This window comes from Camelus bactrianus, chromosome 7 (assembly GCF_048773025.1).
Source record: "Camelus bactrianus isolate YW-2024 breed Bactrian camel chromosome 7, ASM4877302v1, whole genome shotgun sequence".
Taxonomy (NCBI): Eukaryota; Metazoa; Chordata; class Mammalia; order Artiodactyla; family Camelidae; genus Camelus; species Camelus bactrianus.
This window is the reverse complement of record NC_133545.1, coordinates 76,536,719-76,563,288: the sequence shown is the minus strand read 5'-3', so window position 1 is coordinate 76,563,288 and position 26,570 is coordinate 76,536,719. Positions and strand designations below refer to the sequence as shown.

At 45.4% G+C, this 26,570-nt stretch overlaps 1 protein-coding gene and 1 pseudogene across 15 annotated transcripts in view; both read left to right on the top strand.

Moving 5' to 3' along the window:
- The window catches only part of ATXN7L1 (ataxin 7 like 1), a 218,557-nt gene that overhangs the window by 133,577 nt on the left and 58,410 nt on the right, over positions 1 to 26,570 (top strand). Inside the window, exons 1-2 of one of the 15 annotated variants that reach the window (XM_074367647.1) lie at positions 18,336 to 18,730; positions 19,561 to 19,622. The exons of 11 other annotated variants lie outside the window; for them this stretch is intronic. In XM_074367647.1, the coding sequence (XP_074223748.1) occupies positions 19,619 to 19,622 (4 nt within the window). In that variant the 5' untranslated portion in view covers positions 18,336 to 18,730; positions 19,561 to 19,618. Of the gene's footprint in view, positions 1 to 18,200; positions 18,222 to 18,335; positions 18,731 to 18,771; positions 19,623 to 26,570 lie in introns of those variants that run through there. 3 more of the 15 variants (XM_074367651.1, XM_074367648.1, XM_074367646.1) reach the window with 3 other exon arrangements.
- On the top strand, positions 2,453 to 12,519 carry LOC123614512 (large ribosomal subunit protein eL32-like; annotated as a pseudogene).

The window sequence follows — 26,570 nt, the reverse complement described above, 5'->3', positions numbered from 1 at the left end:
TTATAAGGGCTAAGATTTATGTGATATAAAAATGAGAGTCCTGCATCAGTGGAGAAATGAAACCAGACTATCAGCTAGTTGAAACCAAACTGTCAACCAATTATTTTATCTTTTACAGCAAAATTGCCTTACGGCCAATTAGTTCGGCAGCAGAAATGCTTGTGGCAAAGATGCTTACAGAGGAATTTCCCAGCACCCCTCTCTGGGGTTCAGTTAGTGCCTTAAGGCACTTTGGAATCCTTACCTAGTGAGCCAAGAGACAAGGTTATGCATGAATTTAGGAAACCAGAACTACCCAAAGCCCCAGGTAGCAGTTTTGTATACGGAAGCTTTTTAACCTATAAGGCCTTACACAAATGTCTAGGATGATGATTTTTAAAAGTACCCATGTTCCCCGGAGAGGGCCTCCCAAGCCCTCAGAGGTGGGGCAGGGTCTACCCCATGGGCACCTCAGGGACTGAGTGTGGGAGAAATGTGTTCCCCAGAGGAAAATCAAGGTCTGTTTGTGGAAGAAGAGACGAGAGGGGATGAATGCTGAGCAGGTCAAAATACCAAACTCCTTTTTCCCTTTCCTTAGTTTCCCTTCACTTATCTGTCCTTCAGCTACCAATTACCAAAGAAAAAGAAAATCTCTTTGTTGTACTGGCAATGCTTGTGGGTCTGGTGACCATTGTGGACTGGTCTCCGTCCTTTCTTGCCCATCTGGAATCTGGGGGTAATACGGAAACACTGCAGGCAGCTTGATCCCCAGCTTCTGTTCATCCCCTGTTTGTGATGTCTCTCTGTGCCTGGAGCAGGTGCTTCTTTTCTCACCCAGGGACCCTCCCCCCAGAATAAAGCCTTTCTCCCCATTCTGCGCTCCTGTGCTGCCGCCTCCCTCCAGCTTTGGTCTTGTTCTGGACTTCCTGTTCTATTTTTGAACAGTCAGAGCCTGGACGCAGGCCTCGGCAGACTCATGAGCCCGTGTGAATGGTAAGCATCTGACCTGAATACCTGCCCTGCTGTCAGTGACATGGGTTTGCCCCACGGGCCAGGTAGTGGTCTGCCTGTCACCCTCCCCACTCCTAAGCCGGCCAGCCGCATTTTCTCCTCCTGCTGTCAACTGCCAAGATGCAAACTGTGTGTGAAGAGAGGTTCCTTGCCTGGGAGATTCCAGAGTTCACAGGCCTGTGCCCTGCCTCTCAGGGGAGCCCTCAGGCATCCACACCAAAATGTGGGTGAGGCCCTGCCTCTTTGGAACAGCGAGTTGAGCAAACAGTGCTATAGATTCCTTAAACCTTCTTCAATCCTGTCCACCCTGATGAGGGTGGAGGTGGAGCCCATTTTCATGTGTCCTTCTGATCACTCAGCTCACAAGTGGCACACAGGAACTCAGAATTCAGGCCACTAGCTGGCTGGCTCTGATCCAAACAAGAACCTCTGCAAAATGCCCTGCCTTTCCTGTGGCCACTGGGGCCGGACTCATGTGGGTAGGTGCCCACGAGAATGTTCTTTCCCCCTCAGATGTCTTTATGTGGTTAACCAGGAGGGTCTGGGGGCAACCTGGCATAGGCACAGGACTCAACCCCAGAGGTCACCTGTCATTATGTTTATGTCTGGCGCTTTGTTGTTGCTGCTGTTGTTTTAAAAGAGGAAGAGTTTTAAAATGAGAATTCTGGGGTCAGCTTTGGTGACAAAGATTTTTTTTATCTTATTTAAACCTTACTTCCCCCTATGTCTTCTCCCCCGTCAAAAAAAAAAACTTTTTAATGCTTGATGATATTAACCATTTCACAGTTTCAAGTCTTATTAAGAAAGAATTATCATCTTCTACTTCTGATTTTAAAATATTTATATTCTTACTGTTATGAAAAATTCTTGCACATTAAGGACAAAAAAGAAAATACAGTAAAGAATGGGAAGGAATAGGTAGTTCAAGAGAGGAGAAATTCAAGTGGCCAATGAACATGAAAAATGTTCAGTCTCACTGGTCAAAACAAAAATTAAAGCAGAATTTTTTCACTTTTCAAAATGGCAAATGTTTAGAAATTAATAATACCCAGTGTTGGTGAGGAAGATGGGAAACAGACTTTCTGTGGAGCTGGTGGGTGTGTGAATTGGGTCTCCCTTTCTGCTGGGCATTTGATTACATGTAGCAAGAGCCTGCAAGCACAAATTCTACTTCTAGGAATTTATATAAGAAAACATACAGAAATGTGTACAGGAACTTAAAGGATGTTCATGACAGAATTATCTATAATAGCAAAAAATTGGAACCAATATGAATACCAAACTGTAGGGACTGTTAGAATACTAAGTAGATCTTAAAAAATTTTTTTTAATATTTAATGACATGAAGACATATTTATGATGGAAAAAGTGAGAAAAAACAGCATTTAATGCGAAGTGCTCAGTATAGTATCACATTTTTTAAAATATGCATGTATGCATATTCTTAAACAAAAAAGTGTAGTGACTATGGGTAATTTTTATTTTCTTCCCCATTCATATCTGAATTTTCTAAATTCTTCATTACACAGTGATTGCTTATATAATTAGTTTTTTTTTAATTTTAAAGAACAGATAACTTGCTAATAGTGCCAGAGTTGAGGTATATGAGAGCCCACTTTGATTTTGGAGTTTTTAAGGGTTTGAGGATTTTTTTCTGGACCAGAGTCTAAAAGGATCAGGAAATAGCTGGGCCCCCATGTGAAGTAATCTAACTACCTTCATGGAGATCCCCAAATCCTGAAGGAAATAGAGGAAAGATAAGGTCTGCTCAGGTTTTCATTTTTCAGCCTGGAACCTTTCATTGAAATTTTTCCTTCCAGATATGAAGAGTAACTATTTACATGTCCCAGTGGGATTTTAATTTATATAATGGGGCTAAGATTACATTTTTTCTTTGTCTTTTAAAAAATCCTTAAAATTCTGCTTGTAGCCCATTCTTCCAATTGAAAAGCAGACCTGACAGTGGCTTAGGGATGGCATTATTGTTCCCTTCTTCCTCTCCCACGTCCTTCTTCTCTCCCTCTTTTTTTTTTTTGGTGGAGGTAGGGGGTCCCTTTTCTTTGCCTTTGCCTTTAGCCTGCTAGTGTCTGGGATGCGCCAGCCCCAACGGAGACAAGAGGGCTATAAGGGCTGGGTTGGTTTGGCCCAGAAAGGACTGGAATCATCATTGCAGTATTTGATCTGTGCTTGGAGCTGATTTTTCTTCACTGCTATCCTTGCTTCACCTCTGGGGAATGGGGTTGGGTACGATTTTTGATAGACATGCCAGCGGGAACGGTTTTACCAGGTATCATCAGGTAACAGAGATGGGAACAAAACTATTGCTTAAATGTTAATTTCTGCCAGTCTCAAGTGAGCACTTCCCCCACCCTTGGGGTTGGAGCCTTTGACAGTATTGGGAGCACGTGCAGACCTAGGTATTAACGATAGTGCCTTTAGGCATTGTTCAGATAGCTCACCACTCCAGTTATCCAAGACTTCCTTATTCTTTTTGAAAGCTACTCTCAGTTTTGCCACCAAAGGAGTTCAGGATTCATACTATTGTAAAGCATGATATGAAACGACATGAGTTTTAGAAAATTGGGAAGCTCTGAGAAATTACTGGGACTGCCCTGTACAGAGCATTTCCTGAGTATAGATTTGGGGCATCACACTCTGTGCAGTTATCTCACTTGATGCCCACATGAGCTCTGGGAGCTAGATACTACAGTCCCATTCTCCAGATGAGGAAAAAGGAGGATTAAAGAAATTAAGTTCTTTGCCCAAAGTTTCCAAGCTGGTAACTGCTGCTGGAGCTGGATTTTGAACCCAGGCCTCTTCTTCCTGGCATACCAAGTGCTAATGTATCGATCTGGCCTGGACAATGAGTTTCCATCCGGTTTGCTTCTGATACAGGGCTCCTCAGACGCGAGCGTGCAGCGGATCGGCCTGGAGAGCTTGTAAAGCGCAGATTCCAATTCAGCGGGCCTGGGGTGGGCGGGACCGTGTGCTGTCGGGTGGTGTTCATGCTGCCGCTGCAGATGCAAGGCCCCCACCTGGAATAACGCTGCCCCAGGCTGGCAGCAGGCAAAGGCTCTTGGTTGCAGACTTTGGATTTAAGTTCTCACCCTGCCAATTAGAGAGGGTGGCTTGGGCGAGCTACTTAACTGCTCTGGACTTGCTTACTTGTCTTGAAAATAAGGATTGAAATAACAGCTACTTCTTAGAGTTGTGAGAATTAGATGATGAACCACATGAAGTACTTACAATTGATAGTTCTTTATCAGGGTTTGCTTTTATTTGTAATATTTGGAGCCATGATGTCCTGGGATGGAGGAAAGTGTTGTGGCCTCAGAGTCAGATGGTTTGAGAGCCTGTCTAAGCCATTTCTGTAAACCCGGAGTCTTCCTGGAGGGCAAGGGTTCTGCAGAGCCCTCATGTACCTCCAGGCAGCAGGGCTGATGGGCACCTGGGTAGCTTCTTGCTATGGGGACCAGTAAGGTGCTTGAATCCCAAGGTTTACCTTAGAAGTCCTCTGAGGCCTCCTGACAGGTGTCCTGAGGATGCACGCGTGGCATCCAGGGCCCACATCAGACAGCTCAGCTAGCACACAGCAAGTACCCTGTGCCAGGTGGCCTGCTGGAGTCCTAACCTTCCCCGTTTGGGCCTTGAGTCACCCTATTGCCACTGTGCCTGCTATGGTTTAAGGGCCTGAAGCCTCGCTTCCTTTTTATTGAAGCTTTTTATTTCGTTTCTCTCTGGGAAGGCTCCATGAGCACACATCATTTGGAAAGGAAGACAGAGGCACAGGCCCTTGCCCTCAGGGCCCTCTCTGGAGCAGCCTCGGCCACTTCACCCATTTCATTCCCACAGCACGTTGGGCTCTGGTGCAATCAGATGTGTATACAGGGCAGTCCTTCCCCTCGGAGCCCAGCTGCAGCACCCTGTTCCATAGTGGGAGGTTAGTCATTTAGAGCCGTCCTGCACTAAGTGTGTTCTGGCATCACCATCACCAGGCCCCACCCCTGGCAGTTTGAAGGTACAGGTTTTATTATGATTCAGATACAGTGAGGCCAACCGATCAGGAGATAATTGCCATTGAAAAGATACTTTATTATTCACAGTTCCCAAGAGAGGTGGCATGCCCTGTCACACAGGGCCACACGGGGAAACACCTGGGTCAGTCAGGAGGCAGAGGGAGTGGGGAAAACCTGAACAAGAGCCTTTATTGAGGTTTCAATAGAAAGGGACGGGTGAGGCAGAGTAAGCAGACTTAGGACTGGCTGGGTTGAATAACTGAAGCAGACTCAGGCTTGCAGGGGCTGCCTCTAGTCATCTGGCTCCTGACCCTGGGGTGACTGGGGCAGGGAAATAGTGGCCTGGAGTGTAGGGCTGGATAAAGGAGTTGATTGTGAAGGTGGGCTTTGGATTGGCTGGTTTGCATATGAAAGTTGCCCTTGCAGATGAATCCTTTCCTAGCTTTAGAAATTGGCCAGCCCGGGATCAGCAAGGCCCTAAGATGTCAGAGCATCAGAAATACAGAAAAATAAAAAGGCATGATTAATACACTGACCTACGGAATCAGAATCTGCCTTTTAACCAGACCCCTAGGAAGCCGATGAGCACATAATGCTTGAGAAGCACTGCTGTAGGGCGCTCTTCCCCGACACTTTCAGCTGGGTTTCCTAAAAGCGACAGATACTCTAAGCCATTCTGTGTACAAGTAAAGATGGTGACGATGGGTTCATGAGACTAGGTACACCAAAACAAGGCTGAAGTCTTAAATGGAAGAATGTCCAGCTCTCTTCCTCGGCGCTACCTACGGAGGTGGCAGCCATCTCCTAGTCGGCATCATGGCCGCCCTCAGACCCTTCATGAAGCCCAAGTTCGTCAAAAAGAGGACCAAGAAGTTCATCCGGCACCAGTCAGACCAATATGCCAAAATTAAGTGGAACTGGCAGAAACCCAGAGGCATTGACAACGGTGCGCAGGAGGTCCCAGGGCCAGATCCTGATGCCCAGCATCGGCTATGGGAGCAACAAGAAAACAAAGCACACACTGCCCAGTGGCTTCTGCAAGTTCCTGATCCACAATGTCAAGGAGCTCGAAGTGCTGCTGATGTGCAACAAATCTTACTGTGCTGAGATTGCTCACAATGTCTCCTCCAAGAACCGCAAAGCCATTGTGGAAAGAGCAGCCCAGCTGGCCATCAGAGTCACCAGTCCCAACACCAAGCTGCACAGCGAAGAAAATGAATAGACAGCTCGTGCACGTTGTATTTTTGTTAATAAAGCCATGAAACTCAAAAAAAAAAAAAAAAAAAAAGAATGTCCAAGGGGGAGGGTATAGCTCAGTGGTAGAGTGCATGCCTAGCATGCACAGGGTCCTGTGTTCAATCTCCAGTACTTCCATTAAAAAAAAAAAATCCAAGAACATTAGCAATGCTTTCCATTTCCTGAGCATATGCCTCATAATATTCTTTTGATTATTAATAATGATTGGTGTAGGGGGAAAGGTATAGCTTGGTTGTAGAGTGTGTGCTTAGCATGCACAATGTCCTGGGTTCAATCCCCAGTACCTCCATTAAAGATAAATAAATGAATACAAACCTAATTACCTTCCCTCAACAACAAAAAATAAAATAGTTATTGGTGTAGCAGCCATAGATACTGTCCAGACAGATGTGGTGTTACCTTCCATAACAGAACTTACTTAAAAGGAGGGAACCTACAACCTGATCAGTGGATGGAGAGAAAAGCCATATTTTCATCTCATTTTTATAATGGGAAAATTGGTCATTAAATTATTCAGTGAAAGCCTGGCTTCCCAGCACCCTCAAATGAGTAATGCCTCAGTTTCTTTTAACGGGGCATTCAATCTCTTTGGAGTGACCAGTTATCTCTTCAGGTGACCAGTACAACTTACGGTTATCATCACACACAGAGAAACTTTTCTGGAAGGAGCCTTGACTGGCCCACTCCACTTGGAGAAGAGTCAGTGTCAGGAAAGAACAGAGGAGAAGAGGAACAAGAACCAAGTGTGGGTGCCACTTAGAGTCCCAGTGCTTGGACATAAAGGACCTTTGAAATCATCCCATCAAATCCTTCATTTTAAAGACAAGGACACTGAGGCCGAGATGGTTGTAACTTGCATGTGGCCCTGTGAGTCCTTGATGCAGAGACAGGGCAGGCTCCTCCGCTCTCCATAACACACTGACCCACCATGGAGTTCCCCCCACCCCCTCACCTGCCCATTTCTACAGAGCACCTCTTCCCTCCTAGATCAGAGCCAAAACACTCCATGCCCAGTCTGGCAGTGCTGACAATGCAGCCCTGCATTTTATTTCTTCACTTTATTTATTTATACCCTGCCTTGTTGCAAAAGGATTTAGGGCCATTTGTAAGGTTGCAAACAACAGAGCAAAATAGAATAAATTTAAAACAAGTGAGAAAGATGAGACAAAGGAATAGTAGCTTCATGGCAATGTTGACCATTGCAGTCCTCCTGGGGCTATTGAGTGACTAGCCATTAAATCCAGGTGATTAGCGATAAGTCCTGTGCCCACAGCACCTCTACCCAGCACCCTGGTGGGGTTTGCTTCCTGGCTGGTTTTAGAGCCTCTCCCTCTTTGTTGTTGATTGAGATGCCCTTGAAGGTTACTTTGAGGGACTGGGAAGTAAGTAAGTCCCATTTGTAGGATGTGATCACACTAGTGTTGGTGGCAGTGACGGAGTGGTGGTTGTGCTACCGTGGCTCCATGAAGACCAGGCAAGGGAGGAGAGCTAGTCGGTATGTGGAAGCTTCAAACCCTGCGAGCTGGCCAGAATCGGTGACCTTCCTGGTCCCTCTGTTACCTATACCCCGTAGGCTGGGAAGAGGAGGATGAGTGCAGCTGGAGTTCAGAGCCGGTGCCTTGGCTTTTCGCCACCCGCTGCTCATCCATTTTGCACCATTTTGAGCTCTGCTCAAGCTCCAATCTGTTGGTCCTGTGAGGCCAGCTCCCTTGCTGCCCTGACTTCTTCATTCAAGGAACCCAGTCATCCTCCTCTCAGGACCTCCGCTTTCTCCCACAGACAGATCTTGGTTGGGGTATCCCTTGGCCTCAGGTGCTCTCCCTGACTCCCTGGGCCTAGCCCCCAATCCCCCCTGGTTTGGGTGGCCCCTTTAAGATTCTCCTGTTGCAAAATGAGTCAAAGCAGGAATCCCAGTACTCACAACTCTCACCCCTAGAATTGTTTGGAAATGTGCATTTTGAGGCTGTTGCAGCATTGATTGGATCAGAAGCACTAAACCCTCTGCAATGCACGGGATGGTTCCACTCAGGGAAGAATTACCCCACCAAAAATACCACGTGCATCCCTGCTGATAAACACTGATAAGAACTCAGAAATGCCTAAATATTTGCAATTGTACAGTAGCATCAGAACAACCACACTGCAGATTTCTTGGGTTGTTCCCAAGAGTTCAGTGGGAGGAAATCACTAAATTATTTTTATCTACACAGTGTGGTTAGAAAGCATGACATTCTGAAGGGTCAGACTATGCTGGGAATTGCTTATTTCATTAGGCCGAAGTCCCACGGTTGGCTCAAGCTGGGGCCCTGCTCGGGTCACGTGTTGATCCGTATCTGGGACCTGCTAACTTCTGGCTTCAGTGAGCACCCGGAGTCGGTGAGATCTCAGTGAGCTGCCAGCACAGGCTGTCATTTGGGTGCTATCGGACCACCCCAAGGCCCCGAGGAGAGGCCATGGCTGGCCCAGTGTCAGGGAGTGGGACCTGGCTGCACTGGGGAAATCTCTCCAGAAGTTTTTTTCCTATAACAGGCAAAGGAGCAGAATGCTCAGAATTAAACAGTCTGTTGCCTCTCATGAAAACCCACTATCAGGAAAAAAAAAAACCCACTATCATTCCCTTAGGCTTAAAAAATTATTTTTGAGCTCACTGGCTAAGGCAAGTAATTAAGGGTAGCTAGCCCTCAGACCGCTGGAAATTGCTGGCCCCGCTGATAGCTGCGTTTTCTCATGCTTTACTGTAGGTTGGCTAATTATTTCCTGATTTATCCATTCATTATCTGACACGCTTTGAGTGCCTGCTGTGCACCAGTACTAAGTCAAGGTCCCTGACTTCGGCTTTTTCTGGCACAGTGGAAGAGGGAGGCAGGTCCTTCAGAGGTTACAGAGCCACGTGCAGGTGCTAAGGTATGGGCAATGTGCCCTGGGAGCACTGAGCAGGGACTCACATGAGACCTGGCAGAGGTGCAGGGTGACCGGGGGTGCCTAGGGATCTCAGACGTGGTCATGTTTGAAATGGGTCTTAAAAAATAATGACGAGTTAGCCAAGGTGAAGAACGAAAGGGTGGACAAGCATTCCAGGGAGAGAACACTGTGCACCAAGTCACAGAGGCATGACACAAAGGCTCTCAGTCGTCCAGTGTGGCAGGGGAGGGGATCTGGGGGAGGGGAGCCAATGAGTCCGGCACCTGGGCCCCTAGAGACCAGGAGAGCAGCGACAGGTTCCTAGGGACTGATTCTCCCGCAGCTCAAAGACACGAGAGGCCATTAGACATCCCTCAGTGCCACATGTCAATCAAAATAATTAAAAGCAGAAGAACTGAAAATCTGGTTCATGTGTTCCAACATCCATTCAGCTTCCCCCACCCCCACAAAAAAACTTATGATAAAAAAAGATGAAGTGCCAAAAAGATGTGTGTTCAATAGCGTGACATCAAGTAAGTAGGGTAAAATAGGAAAAGAAAGACAGAAGAAAAAAAACCCCACAATTCCTGCAAAACCGAGTGATGACTGACTCTGGGTAGCAGCACATCCTTGGGCTCTGAGTCAGACAGACCTGAGTTCAGGTTCTGACTTTACTAATATAAGTTTTAACCTCTCTGGACTTTGATTTCCTCATCTGAACATGGGGATGATAATACCAATCTCATCACATTTCTATGAGAATTAAACAATGTAATCCCAGTGGTTTTTACTACCAGTTAATTTGTTGCTTTTTAAAGTACTGGCTTAGAATGCAGAGGGTATAGCTTAGTGGTAGAGTGCATTTCTAGCATACACAAGGCCCTGGGTTCAACCCCCAGTACCTTTGCTAAAAAAAAAAAAAAACAACCTAATTACCTCCCCCCAAAATAAAAATAATAATACAAATTATCTTTAAAAAAATAAATACTGACTTAACACAGGGCAAGCAATAGAGTATGGTCTGTGAGGATCAGTTATGACTAGTGGAGTAAAGACCACAGATTACAGTTAAGGAAATAGACTCTAGAAATAACGGAATTCCTATTCACTTATTTATTCACCGGACAAAAATACTCATCACACATGGTCTATGGGCAGGCACTGCGTGAGGCTTGGAGACTAGAATACTGAACAAGACAGACCTGGTCTTTGCTTTCAGGAAGCTCATAACCTGGTGAAGCGGAATCAGTGCCGGAGGATCCCGTGCTGAAGTCTACCCATTTCAGCCTCCCCTAGGGGCATGTTTGTTGTGGACTGGCCTAAGCTGGTTTGGCCACACAGAACTCTTAGGTTCTTTTTTGGTAGAAAACAGTTGCCACTATAGAAGTTTGTAGAAGGTCGAGGTGGTGAGGCTTAGCTTCTCCCCCACAACCTCGCCACCAGGTGTTAATGAATGCGAGTGTTAGACTGAATTCTGCCGAACATTTATCAAGTTCATTCAACCTATTTGGTTGACTGGGTGAAGTCCCAGCCCACTCTGCATAGAGTTGTTCCAACCATACCTCAATAGGAAAGGTTCACTCAAGGCAGCTGCAGGAATATTCCAGAGACAGGGCTCTATTTCCCCAAATTAGCACCATGCTCTCATCAACCCTCCTAATGTGACGGCTGCACACAGGGCACCCCCAGGTACCCTGTTTATACAAGGGTGGGGATGTTGCTATAGGTTTTTCGCCAGGCTGCATACCTGGGATAACTTTAATTTCACCAATAAGGACCTATTTCTTTTTTGCTTTTTTTTTTTTTTTTTTTTATTGTAATGGCTGAACTACAGGATGGAGGTTGGGTGCAAATATAAGGACCTATTTCTTGCATTCATTATAAGTCACAGGTTTCACCAGTAAAAGCCCATTTTTTGGTGTTCAGAATTTTTATCCAAATACAGATAGCTAGAGGACTTAAAGCAGCCAGTATTGCAGTGTGACCCCCTCAGATTAATACCAGTTGCCCGATCTAGACTCTGTATTCATCATAGCATGTGAGCTGATCACCCCTGGAGGTAAAGCTTAGACTTACTGGTTCAGACACAATAAAACGTCAGCTACATTCAAGTCCTTTTTTTCCTCTTGTATTTATTTATTTACATACTCAAGTGCTTTAAAGTAAATTAGACATGTAACCACATTCCATTTCTCTCTCCTGTTCAAAAGGTATGATGCGGCGAGCAGCAAGGGAGAGGGCTAGATTACAAGTAAAGTGACCATAAATCCTGGTTTGCCTGGGAGAGTCACAATTTATACCTGATACCCTGGGGCCCATACATTTAGCACCCGTTTTTACTTTCAGAGATGTCCAGTTAGGGTAATAAAGCGCATGGTTACTCTGTTTATAGATATTGTGCCGTAGCACAGAACACAGAGAACGAGCCCAGGAAAACTGGGTTTGAATCCTGTCTCTACCAGTTCCCAGTAGGGTGGTCTTGGGCAAATTGCCTCCTCTTGATAAATCTTATTTTCCTCATTTGTGAACTGAGAATAATACATTTGCTCACCCTCCCTCCCTAGTCATTTTTGGGAGTGATATCCCTTGGATGTGAATACACTTTGCACAGAGAGCAGCACTAACACAAGTTAGGGATTATTCCTGTCCTTACACCCAACATCAGTTTATGCTTTGAACTGACTCTGGCTTGGAGGAAAACCAGCTTCAGAATCTAGACGGCATCAGCTCTTAACCTTGACTTTCTGGAGAATGGAGAGGCCTGTAGCCTGCTTCTGGGAGGGGGGTAACTAGCAGAGGCCACCTGCTTGGGGATTTACATTTCCCTTTAATTCCATCAGAGAAGAGAACATGACCCTTAAAAATAAAACCATAAGCCCTTTCTTTGCCCTAAAATTCATTCATGTGAAAAATTTTCAGTAAAGATTCAACATGTCCTTCTTTATATAAGTAGAACTCTTTTAAAAGTTTGAGAAGACGTCGTAACTAGTGAGGGCTGAGTGTGACAGCTCAGCATGAGTGTGCTGCCTGGTGGAGGCATAGATGTAGCAAGTGTTCCCATGGGAACAGTCAAATACACAGGTGAGGATGCAGTGGGGGTGCCCCAAACAGAAGTACGGTTTTGCATAATAATGGAGAATTGTACTTCTTCAAAGTGAAAATTGATTTTTTTCCTTGTAAAAGTAATGCACTGTAAAAACTGCCAACATTTCAGGAAATAAAAGAAAGTAAATATTTCAGTGTAAAACTTTCCAATATTTTTTCTATGTGTATGTGTTTGTCTATGTGTTGTACCTGTGTATTCATATGCATATATTTTATATCTAAAAAAATAAACATGGAATCCTCTTATAAACGTTGCCTTGAAATCTGCTTTTTTTTTTCAACTACAATTCTTGTGGACACATTTCAGTAAATATGATCTACATTGTCATTTTTATAGCTTCCCAGCATTCCGTTGAGTAGATGTGCGAATGGTTTATTTAACCAGGGCCTGATTGCTTGTTATCTAAGTGTCTTTAGGGGCACAGTATCTACCCCCTTTGCTGTAATTTTTTTAAAATCAGTATACAATTTCTACCCCAACCGTCCCCACAACACACATGCATACACGACACACTTTTCAAAATTCCACCAGGAGAAGTTTCATATATGTGTTAGTTTTTCTTCTTTGCATTTAGGTGGGAAGACTCCTGAGAGTTGAGGTGTAGACGAAAAGGAGCTGTAATTACAGGGCAAAGGGCAGCTCGGGGTGGAGAGTGAGATACTGCGCTGTTACGAACTGCCTGAAGTAGGCTCAGTTACTTTAGGTAATACTTCCTCGTACACTGGAGCCCAGAGCTGGTCATTCACGAAGCTACATTGCTGCCAGAAGCCACAGTGTCATTCAAGAGCCCTTCCAGCCTGAGGCCCAGTCATCGGAATACTCCTTTCAAAGAAGAAACACTCGCGGTTTACATGTGGTACGTCTAGTAACACCCCAGTGTCACAAACTGTGCCAGCAGCTCTGAGCACAGAAGAACACCCAGCCCCTCAGGGCATCCACGGGGCACCCTTTGGGGTTTGATGGAGCAGCACTTTACCCGTAGTTTAGATGTAAGAACTGGCCAGCTGGATGGTCCAATTTCCAGGTTTGGCTAATTGGAACTCTGAGGAGGACTATGGAGGCAGGTCATTGATGCAAGGGAAAAAGTAAAAGGCAGAAAGTGGGGACACTGAGGGCCTTTTATAGTCCTGCACACTTTCTCAGTGTCTGTACACCACTTATGATGGGGGGCAGTTTAGTGAGCCCTGACCAACACTTTCAATAATGGAATAGAAAATATCTGAGTGTTTGTCACTTAGTAAAGGCTAATCTTACCCTTTGGAATTTTTGTCTCATACATATGTGCATACTAGGTTGTAGCCAGATAAAATTCATTTCTTAAGGTGGATCAGGGTCAAAAAGTTTGAAATACAGTATGCCCTGAGCTCATCACCATTTTGCAGCAAAGTATAGAAATGAATGCCCTTAACAGTGATCTTGAGTTATCAAAAAAAAAAAGGGATCAAATAATGTTCAAAGTATACCATGTAAGAGGGCAAAGTACAGTGGAATGAAGGTCTTTGGAAAGATTCCCATTACAAAGTGGCTACAGATTTTTTGAAGATTTACTATTTTTAATTTTAAGTAGAAAGCCTTTTTGCCTTCTCCCTAACTTGAACCACAATACAACTTTTAAAAATACCAAATTTGACTGGGGGAAAAAAAGGAAACCTGAAAAAAATAATAAAATAAAATATTGTACTTTTTCAAAATTAATCAAAACATGAAATTTCATGCATACTTAACATAGAGATTCACTTTCCAGGTGCATCTAATAGGGTCCGCATCTATCTTTGTGGTTCACACTAACTGAAACTTCATTTAGTCATTCAGAACCTGTGTTTAAAACCCACACCAAGGCTTCCATACCCTGGCGAGGCGTTGGCTTACAAAGATAAGTGAGACTCGGCCCTCAAGGAACACTAGGTCCAGTGGTCCAGGTTGCAGTCAACCCACGTTTACTGACTTGTACTATAAAGTCTTGTTTTGAATTGTGGTGCAGTATCAGCTGAGGCTGGTTGAAATTGGCTCTCTCCTGAAAAATCTAGGGTATGTGGCCCCAGGTGTGCAAAATTGTCCCCGTTGCTTTGGTCATTAGTACACATTACAAAGGATTAGGCTAAAAGCCAGTTCCAGGTACGATCGGGCAGGCTGGCCCAGTCTCTGTGAAGCTGGGTAACAGGGCAAAAGGGAAGGGTGTGCAGGCGAGCTGCACGTCTTGACCCGAAAGTCTGCAGGGGCGATGTCAGGAGAAAGTCAAGTCTGCAGCCCGTGGTAGTCACAGCTCCTGCTGGGCTCACCCGGCCTCTCTGTCTCCTGACAGCTCAAGCCTCCATCCTTTTTTTTGACCAGCTCTGCACATATCCAGGCCACGTTTTAAAGACCTCACTGGGTCCTGACCAGCTTCCTTCTCTGTATATGTACTCTGATGCAGCAATGTACCCTTTCGCTGGAGGGGCGTCTAAAAGCCCCAAGCGTGGACAGAGAACCTCAGTTTTGTCTCCATCACTGCTGTCATCCTTCGGGCTGGAGGGACTGTGCCTTCCTAAAATCACCATATCCGTGAGCAAAGCACTGTTTTTGTCTGGTCTATGGTAGAACGAGCTTTGTTAAGCACGCCAGTACCAGCTACAACAAATTAATGCTAATGACCCTTATTCCTCGATTAGCCCACTTTCACTAATTTTACTAGTGGCCACGCCTCTCAGATTTTCAGAAGTTCTGATTTTAAATAGCCACTCCTGTCTTCCCTAAATATGCCACTGCTTGTCAAATCATGTGTCCTACTTTTTGGGTTTGAAAAAAAAATGGTCTCTGTGCTCAGAGGAGTCATAAGATACATGGAAATATTCTTCTCACTTTGTGTCTTGTAAGCAAACGAGTTTTCCTGCTGAGACTGCTCTGATTTACCCAGGCCCATATTCTTTTCAGGCAGCATGGATGCAAATGTCCTCTGGTTACCAAAACAACCTCAGTTAAACAGTGGGAGGCACCACCTGTGCATCTCAACCAATCACAGAGCTCCTCCAGTCAACAGCAGCACGCAGATTTGATGCATCCTCACGACCTAGGCTGCTTTAGTGACATTCAACGTGATGTCCACCTTGGCACCCAGCCTTTCTGTCTTTTGGTCCTATGTTTTATTCTATTTTGTTTTCAGGGAGAAAGCAGGGGGAGAGATAGATTCATAAGGCAGTGGCGGTGGCGGCAAAACACTCTAGAACCTTCTATCCAGCACCTCCAGATCTCTCCCCTCCTGCAGCCCACATTCAGCATCTCTGGTCAAGCCCCTGAGTGCCTGAGTTCCTGACGAACGTCCCCCTTCATTGCTGCCAACCTTTGACTGCACTAACTCACTACCATGTCCCCTCAGAGGAAATGCCCCCAACCGACAATGAACCTGCTCACGTGTATCACATAATAGTAATATCGCCCCCTATCAAGCTGGGAGTGTGTCCACTTGGCACAGACAGGGAACTTAACAGAGGGGCCCTTCATTTAGTCATTTATTTTCCTCCGCCTCTGCTGCAAAAGAACCCAGTGAAAGCATAACCTTGAAACACACGAAGAAAAGATGCAGCCAGATCCTTTCTACATGTGAGACAGCACACCTTGGAGTTGCCGGCTACAAGGCGCACAGCTTGGCAGGCCTGCTGGGACATCCGCTCTGGCGGCTGCTTAGTCTGGGATTAGGTGAGGAGCCAGAGATTAGCACGTGGGTGAACTAATCAAATCAAAGCAGGACAGGGTACAAACTTGGTGGAGGTGGTTGCTTTGCATTGAAATAGTAGCTCTTGAGTGCAGATGTCCAGAGATCTCCCCAGAGTGTGGAGAGGAGCCCTCCATGTTAGGGAGCTGTAATCTGTGAACTGAAAAACCACAAAGACTTGGAGTTTTGAGAAAATCAAGGGAAATTTCCTGGTCAAGGTGGTGGAGTGGTAGGACCATGAGTTTGCCTCTTCTCATGATCACAACAAAACCATAACTGACTGCTTTAAACAACCATCAGAAAAAAAGACTGGAACCTAGCAAAAAAAGATCATCTTCAACTGGAAACATAAAGAAGGAACCACAGTGGGACTGTAGGAGGGGCATGCTTGTGATATAATTGGGCTCCATACCACCCCAGGTGGGCAACCCACAAGCTGAAGAATAATTAAGTCTCGGGGTGCTCCCACAGGAGTGGGAGTTCTGAGCCCCACGTCAGGCTCCCAGCCCGGGGTTCTGGCCTTGAGAGGAGGAGACCCCAGGACGTCTGGGTTTGAAGGCCAGTGGGGCTTAACTCCAGGAGCCCCACAGGACTGGGGGAAACAGAGACTTCACTCTCTTGGGAAGCGTACACAGAGGAAATCAAGAGAGATGATGTGCCTTTATAATAAAACTACTTTTCTGGACTTTTTCAGTTCTATCATTATGTGTTTTGGAAACGTGATAGAGGCAAGGAAGGAAGGACTAGGTTAGGAGGTAGGGGACCTGATGCTGTGTGTGATTGATTTGCAGTGTTGCCTTGAATGTGATTTGTAGCCTCTCCAAAATCTCAGTTTACTTGTCTGTAAAAATGAGAATAATAAAGTCTGCTACTTTTAAAATGCTTTGCAGATAATAAAGCAGCACAAGAAGTGTTCGTGGGGCAGAGACCAAGTCTTCTCTGGGCCTCAGTTTTCCTCCTTTAAATCCTTTAAATGGGGATAGTCATACCGGCCCTCCCCTATCTCCTAGGATGTTTCTGAGAATCAAATAACATAATATGTGTGGAGGGGATATATAAACCATGGAGTTCTCAGCAAGAGGTCTGACTCACCAAAGTTCTCGGGTCACTTTAAGAAGTCATTTGCCAATCCAGGGGTTGAGGCTTCTGTGAGCCTCATTTTGCTGACCTGAACCTTCTCTCCAGCACATCCCTTCCCTCCTTCTCTCCCGTTCCCCAGCCTCTTCCTGCCTTTTGCTTTCCTTTGTCTGGGATGCTCCAAACTGCCTTTGCTCTGCTTTCTTGACCCATCAGGGAAGTGCTGCGTTTCACTCTAGGGCGGCTCCACCTCAGATCCCATTGAAACCGTCTCTATACATAGTTTGTAAGAATATGTGGGTTCCTTCCGGAGGAAAGGGGCAACTGCTGTGTGGATTTATATGCACCACCATTGCACTGGTGACCCCTGGAACCAGAGGGGTGACATTTACTGTCCAGGATAAACACAAACCTGGCCCACAGTCACAATAGCTTTTATAAACAACCTGTTTCTATCTGCCCATTCCTTTCTCCTAAACCTCTGGTGTGGGGAAGGGGCAACATTTTATTCTTCAAATCAGAGACAGATGATAGATAGGGTGTGGGTCAATTGTCTTGGTCCTAAAATAAGATAATTTGATGCATTCTGGGAAAGATATGAAAAACCTTGTTAAATAAGCAATTTAAGCATTCCTTTTTATTTTATTTTGCCAAATGCAAGTACTTTATTCACTGCCACCTGTCAGAAGGCACAGCCTCCAGTCCGGATGAGGGAGAAAGTTTGGCCCCAGTAGCCCTAACCTCAAAGGAAAGAGGGAAACCGTCCTCAGTACCAGGTCAGAAGCAGCCCAGGGGCACTGGCCCCTCCATTTGCTTTCTATGTGGCTCAGTGGCCTCACTGCATGGAGCAGGGAACTTTGAAGTCCCTTTCCTGTGTCTCGAAAACTCCATTCAGCACGCCCCTTTTTTTCCCCTATGGGATTTACCAAAGTTCAAATTCCAATGCTCCTGCAGTCACCCTAGATGTGTACCAAGGCCTTAGAGGTTACAAAATCTCTTAAGTCAATCTCTAAGTAAAAGATGCTTCAAGGAAGCACCCAGTTCCTTCTGCTAATAACCGCAGTTTGTCATGTGACACCTGCCCCTCCCCCACTCACCCATTCTCTCCGAAAACCCCCCACCCACCCCACCAGTAAACTAGGTTGACGTCTGTCCTTTATCGGCCAACATCTACATTTCCTTCGAGGTGGTAATCTTCTGCTTTTGTTATTTAATTTCGGTTGTCTTCTTAATTGTTACCCAATTGCTCTGGGGCTTGCATAAACAGTTAACAAAAACACTGCGCACGAGGCAGCCGTTTCGCTTTCTGGGCTTGTTGTTCTTGGCACTGGGTCAGTTCTGTGAACTTCTGGTGTCCAACTGGTAGGACCTGAAACTCTGTGTTTAACAAGTGCCTGTAGTCAAAACAGTTGGCGTGTGCAAGCTCGGATAGCTGGTACTGACTGCAGCTGGTCAGTCGTCGGTCTCGGATTGTGCAGAACCCTGAACCCCAATCACGGTGCTCTGTTTGGGGGTTGGGCTTCTGTTGTTGTTTAGTTTGGAGGGGATGGCTCTCTCTCTCTCTGTCTCTCTCTTTTTTTTTTTTTTCTTTTCTGTGATGGCATCCGTGCTAATATGGATCGCTTCAGGTTCCAAAAGTACAACGTGTTTACAGTCGTCGTAGAATCAGATTAAGTTGGCAGCCCGAGTCTCTCTGTAAGTGGTTTTAGTTTACATTTCTTCTTCTAGCAGGATGTTTTGCATAAATTTTGCTGATCCTGGGTTATTTATAGACTTTTCTGAAGAAACCGGGATGCCTGAGAGTTTTCTAACTATGGAAAGTGAAATCCGTTTCTGCAGTTAGAGAAACCGCCGGGCATGTGCAGCGGAGGGTTATTTTAACTCTTGAAAATTAATTTCTCCGCGAGGTCATTTGATAACATTCCCGAGCATACTCTGCAGCTGCCGACATCAGATGGCATAATCATCGTCTTAGGACGTGTTGTTTACTTTTGGTTGCTTACAAACGCAATAAAATGAAAGTAGTGATGCCATTTCCTCCGGGACGCTCCAGGGGAGTGGATGCAGTGACTGGGTATTGTTTCAAACGTCCGAAAGTGGTTCGTGGTGGTTGTTTTGTCCAACCCCCGGGAGCAGTGCAGCCGGCCCAGAAGCCGGTCGGCGGGACTCTCCGAGAGCCTGGGGGAGGGGCAGAGGTCGGCCAGCCGCAGGAAAGTTAGTGGGGTTTCAAGTTTGTCCTCACCTACATGATACTGATACACAGGGGCTTATAGTATTTTTTAAAAAATAATATTCAACTACAAGATGGCCTGTCGGCTAATGCATCATCTGTTTGATTTTTCTGGCCTTGTCGGGAGCATCTTTGGGGAACCTGTAAGTGTTTGAATGAGAACTAAATCTGGGCACGTTGGAAATCACTAAGCCAGCATTAGCACTCTATGAAAGGGTTTTCCATAATATTTACTAGAACGGTTGGCTAAAAATTGCTCTGCTTCACCCGCTGAATGGCTGTGTAATTAAATCAGCCCTGGAGAGCCTACCTTGAGCACCTCCCATCTCGGTGTCTGCGCGGATGAAATTTGCATGGGTAAGTAGCACGTTCATCAGCGTAATGAGTGTGGAGTCCCAGTCTAATGGTCTAGGAGAACGTCGCAAATGAGACACTTCATTGTGCCTCGGGTTAAATATTTTAAACCAAACAAATCGAAAAAGAGGGAGAAAACCTCATCTAGGCCTTGGAAAAGGCTTTCTGAGCAGAGAGTCTGCCCTGATCCAGGGTGGTGAGTCCCTCAGGGACAGGTCCAAACCTCCCCCGACTCCAAGCATCACCCACTCATGTGCGAATGAAAATGGACGGTTGAAATGGAAATTTCCAAGCTAGTAAATGTGGGAAGTGGGGGTATAGGTCAGTGATAGAGCGCCTGCTTAGCATGCATGAGTTCCTGGGTTCAATCCCCGGTACCTCCATTAAAAAAAAAAAAAAAAAAAAAAAAAAGACTGTAGTTAAGTGTGACCCAGGCCAAGGGGTGACATAATTCTCACCATGGAGTGCTGTCATGAGCAGATTTCTTTTTCTCGTTTCTCTCATCTATATGAAAACAAGGTTTTTTGCTGTTTTGTTTTGTTCTGTTTTTTGGTACCCTCTAATCTTGCGGAGAATAATGGTGAGGCTTGCTTTCGGTCTTTACGGTTTAGAGCGTGTCCTGTGCTTTTTCATGGCAGCCCCACTGAACTGGGGAGGGACGAGCCGAGCCCTCTGGTCCTAGCATAAATTCAGGACAGGGGCCTGGCCTGCACAGTGGGGCTGGGGAGCTAGAACTCGGGCCGCCCTGCACATTATCGGACCACCACCTCCTCATTGCCCCATTCAAACTGGGTGAACTGGCTGCAGCGCAGAGGTTAAGACAGTCTTTGCTCTGATTTGTTTCCAATCTGCCCCCACAAATGGGGGCCCTGTTACCCTCCCCTTGTCCTCCTGGCAATTAGGCTGGGATGGGATGGAGACTCACCTTTTGAAGGCCTCAGGCAGAAAGTGTGTGCTGATTTGTGTGCCTCCAGCTACAGTGATTATGGGGGCCCCCATCCCACAGTGTAGATAACCTCGTGGCCGGAGTGAATGAAGAGCCTTGAAGGGAAACCACAGACCTAGGTGTTGGAATGGTAGAGGGACGGCGGTGAATACTGAGTGGTTTTCCAGTCCTCCTCACCCTTAGGCTTTTGCATTTGAATCGGCCAAACCCTCCCACCCTTCCATCTTTGGGAAAGCCTAGTTGCTTTGCAGCAGTTCAGCGTGCTGAGCTGACAGACCTGCCTTCTGGCAGCTTTAGTGCGTCTGTAGGTTCTTCCTTGGCCTGACAGGCAGGTTTCTGCCAGTGGAAATGGTATCTTGGAGAGATTTATAACAGTAATAATCATAATGCTGCTCTTTTATGTTTGCATAGCCTGACTCAACTTTTAAACCTCTTTTACATGCCTGATCTCATTGACTCCTCCCTATAGCCCTGGAAGGACAGATACTGTTAACCTCAGAGCATAGAAATTCTAGGAACTAGCTGGGATTCTGACTTCAGCTCTCGGATACTGGTGCTCTTGGTAGTGATTTCAGCTACTTAACGTCTGTATTTGGTTGCCAATAAGGAGGGTAGTTTGGGGATTGGAAAACCAGGTTTTTTTCTATTATTGTATTTCTTGTCAGTTATGAAGGCACATTTGGTTGCTCACTATGTGTAAGGCACTGCTGAGAGCTGTACACTTAGTCCTTCAACCACTGGTAGGAGGGCTGTTGTTAGTCATGCATGGGATCCTTACCAGTGAAGATGGAGAAGTGTGGACCAAGTGACACACCGCCCTGAGTGGCAGTTGCCTGACTGGAGTCGCGCCTCAAGGGTGCTGTTCACAGGTCCCTGTCACACTGAGGGATGTATGGAGTTTCATGCTTGGCCTTGTCTTCTTCCACGTTCTGAATGAGGATTTGAAAGAAGAATGGCGCTAGTGCCAGTTTCCCAAGGTAGATTTAGAAGGGAGCATAGTTACCTTAATGAGTCAGGGTCCAGAAAAATCTCAACAGGCCGGAGCAGTGGACTGACTCCGGCAAGATGACATTTTTAAAGGATACCTGTGGCTAAGCAGCTTGGCAGCAAAGCGTGTGAAATAAGACTTAGGGGTGATGCAGCTCTCAGAAAAAAAAACTCCAGCTTGGCTCTCTCTGCATTAATAGGAGAATAATATGCAGAACGCAGCTGGGAGCCGCTCAGACCCCACCTGTAGTGTTCTTCCTGCTGAGTGCCACTGTTTAGGAAGGACAGTCGGTGCCAAAGGGGCCCCAGAGATGAGGAAATAGTGAAAATGACGTTTCGTGAGGAATGGTTTTAAAACATGTCTGGGAGTATTTAGCCTAGAGAAAGAGATTTCGGGGATCCAACATTTGGCAAGGTGTCCCGTGGAAGGGAAATTGGACTGGTTCAAGGTGACCCCCACAGGGCAGGAATGGGATGGACACGCAGGCATCACAAGTCATCTTCACTCTCCAGGGGTCGTGCTGTCTAGCCTTGTGTGCACTTGGAGAGGACACCCATGCCCGTGGGGAAGCCTGGCTGGGCAGCCCCTTGGCTGCAGAGCTGAGGAGGTGATGACAGCCCCAGAAGGGGCCAGCAGGGGGTAGCAGAGAATGGTTACCTGTGGGGTTTCTTCTTGCTTTTGGGGAGTCTGTGATTATGTCCCAACTTCAGGGTTTAAGACCTGAGTCCCCTTGGTGGAAATGATGGCTGTATCAGGGTAGAGGGGGCTGGCAGAGATGAGGGTGCTGTGCCTCAGTGTCCCATTTGTAAATGGCTAGTGCAGCCCACGTGCCTGGATGTGGGTGTAATATTGTTTAAGACTAATCACCACTTCATTGTGGACCCGAATTAACCATGTTTAGGAACTGCTGTCTTGGAGTGCTGCCTTAGGAACTATCTCCTGTTAGCCATCCTAGTTACCTCAACTTAAAAATTACTTTCTTTAAGGGATTCCAAGAAGGGTTTTGACGGTAACTCTCAGTTATTCTGAAACCGATCGTGCTGTTTGTGGATTGTCTTGGCCCTTAACTTGCTGCAGAGTTTTTCTGGGGGGGTGGTTGTTGAGGTAGAATTCAAACAACATAAAATTAACCATTTTGAAGTGAACAATTCGGTGACATTGAGTACATTCACAGTGTTGTGCAACCACCTCCTTTATCTGGTTCGAAATGTTGCGTCACTCAAAATAGAACCTCATACCCATGAGGCTGTTTCCCCTCCCCGCTCCCCTCGGTCACTGGCAACCACCAGTCTGCTTTCTGACTCTATGGATTTGCCTATTCTGGACATTTCATATAAATAGAAGCATGCAGTATGTGACCCTTTGTGTCTGGCTTCTTTCATTTGCATGGTGTCTTCTGATTCATCCATGTTGTAGTGTGTATCAGTACCTCATTCCTTTTTATGACTGAATAATACTCTGTGGTTATGTATATACCATGATTTGTCCATTCATCCATTGATAGACATTTGGGTTGTTTCCGCCTTTTGGCTATTGCTAATAGTGCTGTTTTGAACATGCCTTTACAGGGATTTGTTTGGGTACCAGTTTTCAGTTCTTCTGGGTGTATAGTCTAGGAGTAGAATTACTGGATCTTATAGTGATTCCATGTTTAATTTTTGGAGGAACCACCATACTGTTTTCCATAGAGGCTGCACCATTTGAGGTTCCCACAGACTGTGCCCACAGGTTCCAGTTTCTCCACATCCTCACCAACCTTGTTATTTTCCGTTTTGGGGTTTTTTTGGTTGTTGTTTTTTTATATATATAGCCACTCTAGTACGTGTGAAGTGGTATCTCATTGTGGTTTTGATTTGCATTTCCCTGATGACTAATGATGTTGATCATTTTTTCATGTGATTATTGGCCATATGTATATCTTCTCTGGAAAATGTCTATTCAGGTCCTTCGCCCATTTTTTAATTGGATTGCGCCTGCCTGTTTTTGTGTTCAGAATTAATATTCTTGAGGAGAAGGTACAGCTCAATGGTAGAGTGAGTGCTTAGCAAGCACAAGGTCCTGGGTTCAATCCTCAGTACCTCCATTAAAAAAATAATAATAAATAAATAAACCTAATTACCCCTCCCCAAAAATAAACTAAACAGAATTAAGGTTCTCAATTTGCTGTTCCTCAGATGCCTGAGCAGTATAAATATTGCATCTTACTTTCTTAAGTCATATGTTTGCTGAGAATCTAGGCCACCTACGTATTCCCTGGCACCTGAGGTGGGAGCAAGAACAGGGTGAAAAAGGCAGGGACAGTACTCCAGAAAGACCAGAGGGCTCCGGGAGAGCTGGTCCACAAAAGTTGTTAACATCTCTGTTCTCCGGGTCATCCTAGAACTCTCAGCAAACAGTTACTGGGAAAGTTACTCACAGATATCTCTGGAAAGACTCAGGCTCCCAGGCCACGGAGCCTGCCCTTTCATCTGTGTTTCTTCTGAGTATTGCAACATCCAACAGGCCTCCTCTTGACGGTCCCCTGAGTCGGGGAAGTGTGCCCATGAGCCCTTGACCTGCTAGCCTGAAGTCTGGAGGACGTGGCTCACAGCCTTACCTTTGGGAGCAGACTGTCTCTAGCCCCCGAAAGTGGAGCTGGAATAGGTGGGTGGTCGGCTCACAGCCCCTCATTCCTACTGGCTCCATTCCAAAGACATGGAATTGGAGAAACCAGTTCTGCTTTGGCAAGCAGCACGGCCCCCTCCCAGCTAGAAACTGACTCTCCAGTATTCAGAGAAGAAACTCTGTATAAGAGGGGGAAAGGAAGCCCAAAGTCAGAGACCCCAAATCGTGTTCTCCTGAATAATTCTCCCATGGGAGACTCCCTCTCTCTGGCTTTGGTTACATGGTCAAGCAGAAGGGATGGTCCCAACTTGAGACGGCCTTATAAAGGCCAATAAGCACTGCCTAGCGTACGTGGCACGGTCTGGGATGCTGCCATCTTCCCACAGTCTCACATTCTCTGGTAGGGGCATACTTCTGAGTCTGGGAAAGCTTTTGTCTCTTAGAGGTTTCTTTTTATTTTTCCTTATTAAAAGGTGTATACTCTTCTACCAGGGTTACCTTAAGATTTATCAGGTAATAAGCAGTTTTACAAAGAAACATTGCTTGTGGTGGGGGAGGTGGAGGGGATGTAAAAGCTCAATGGCAGTGCACATGCTTAGCATGCACAAGCTGCTGGGTTCTATCCCCAGTAATGTCACACACCAAAAAAAAAAAAAAACAAACACAGAAAATTTTAAAAATTGAAGTACAATGTGTCAATTTCTGGTGTACAACACAATGTTTCAGTCATACATATACATACGTATATTTATATATTTGTTTTCATATTCTTTTTCATTATGGATTACTACAAGATAATTGAATATAATCCCCTGTGCTATACAGAAAAAAATTGTTTTTAATCTATTTTATATATAGTAGTTAATATTTGCAAATCTCAAAGTCCCAGTTTATCCCTTCCCACCCCCTTCCCCCAATTGGTAACGATAAATTTGTTTACTAGGTCTGTGAGTTTGTTTGAGTTTTGTAGATAAGTTCATTAGTGTCTTCTTTTTTCTTTTTTTAGATTCCACATATGAGTGATATCATATGGTATTTTTCTTTCTCTTTCTGGCTTATTTCACTTAGAATGATGATCTCCAGGTCCATCCATGGTGCAAATGGCATTTTTTTTATGGCTAAGTAGTATTTCATTGTATAAATATATCACAGCTTCTTTATCCAGTCCTCTGTCGATGGACATTTAGTTTGTTTCCATGTCTTGGCTATTGTATAGAGTGCTGCTGTGAACATTGGGGTGCATGTATCTTTTCAAATTAGAATTCCCTCTGGATATATGCCCAGGAGTAGGATTGCTGGATCATATGGTAAGTCTATTTTTAGTTTTTTGAGGAATCTCCAAACTGTTTCCATAGTGGCTGCACCAAACTGCATTCCCACCAGCAGTGTAGGAGGGTCCTCTTTTCTCCACAGCCTCTCCAGCATTTATCATTTGTGGACTTTTGAATGGTGGCCATTCTGACTGGTGTGAAATGATACCTCATTGTAGTTTTAATTTGCATTTCTCTGATAATTAGCAATATTGAACACTTTTTCATGTGTCTATTGGCCTTTAAAAACAAAGAAATGTTGCATGAAACACAGGAAAGATCCTAGTAGATGATAAAAATACCTGAAACACACTTTACCGCTGTTTTGTTTTTTTGTTTTGGGTTTTTTTTTTTGAGATGGAGGTGAAATTCAGATAACAAATTAATCATTTTAAAGCAAATGAACTGTAATTTAGTGGCACTGAGTTGATTCACAATGTTGTGTAAGCGTCGCCTCTACCTAGTTCTAGAACACTTTCATCACCCCCAAAGGAGACCCTGTACCCCTAAAGGAGTCCCTCCTCATTCTCTTCTTCCCCTGATAACCACTGATCTGCTTTCTCTGTATGGATTTACCTATTATGGATATTTTGTATCAGTGGGAAAATACAACATGTGACTTTTGGGGACCCATTGTCTTTTTAGATATCCCCCTACCCCTCAGCCAAATCTACTGTCTCTTGCCAAGATCAGGGAATTGTCTGAATATTAAGAATGAGTGAAAACTCTCCATTAGAATTAGTAGTTAAAATGTCCCACAAAAGTATTTTTCAATCTTTATTATGACGTCTCTACTCTCTCCATAGCATACTGGTGGGATCTCAGTGGACTCTGCCCATCAGGACCGATAGGCCCTAAGTGAAGAGGGTGCAGAAAGGCCAGAGGCCCCTGCAGGCTGCCTGGGGACCAGGCCGAGTATGGCTGTGGGAAGGCCCCCGCCCTTCGAACACAGTGGCTGCTCAGATCCTCCTCTGAGGAGCCCACTGCCTGTGACCACACCTTGTGTGTGCCGTTCAGGAAAACCCAAGTTCATCTGCCAACTTCAGGATACAACCCTGGCTGTTCCGGGCTTTTCTTTCTGCCTTTCCCTAATCGCATCTGGG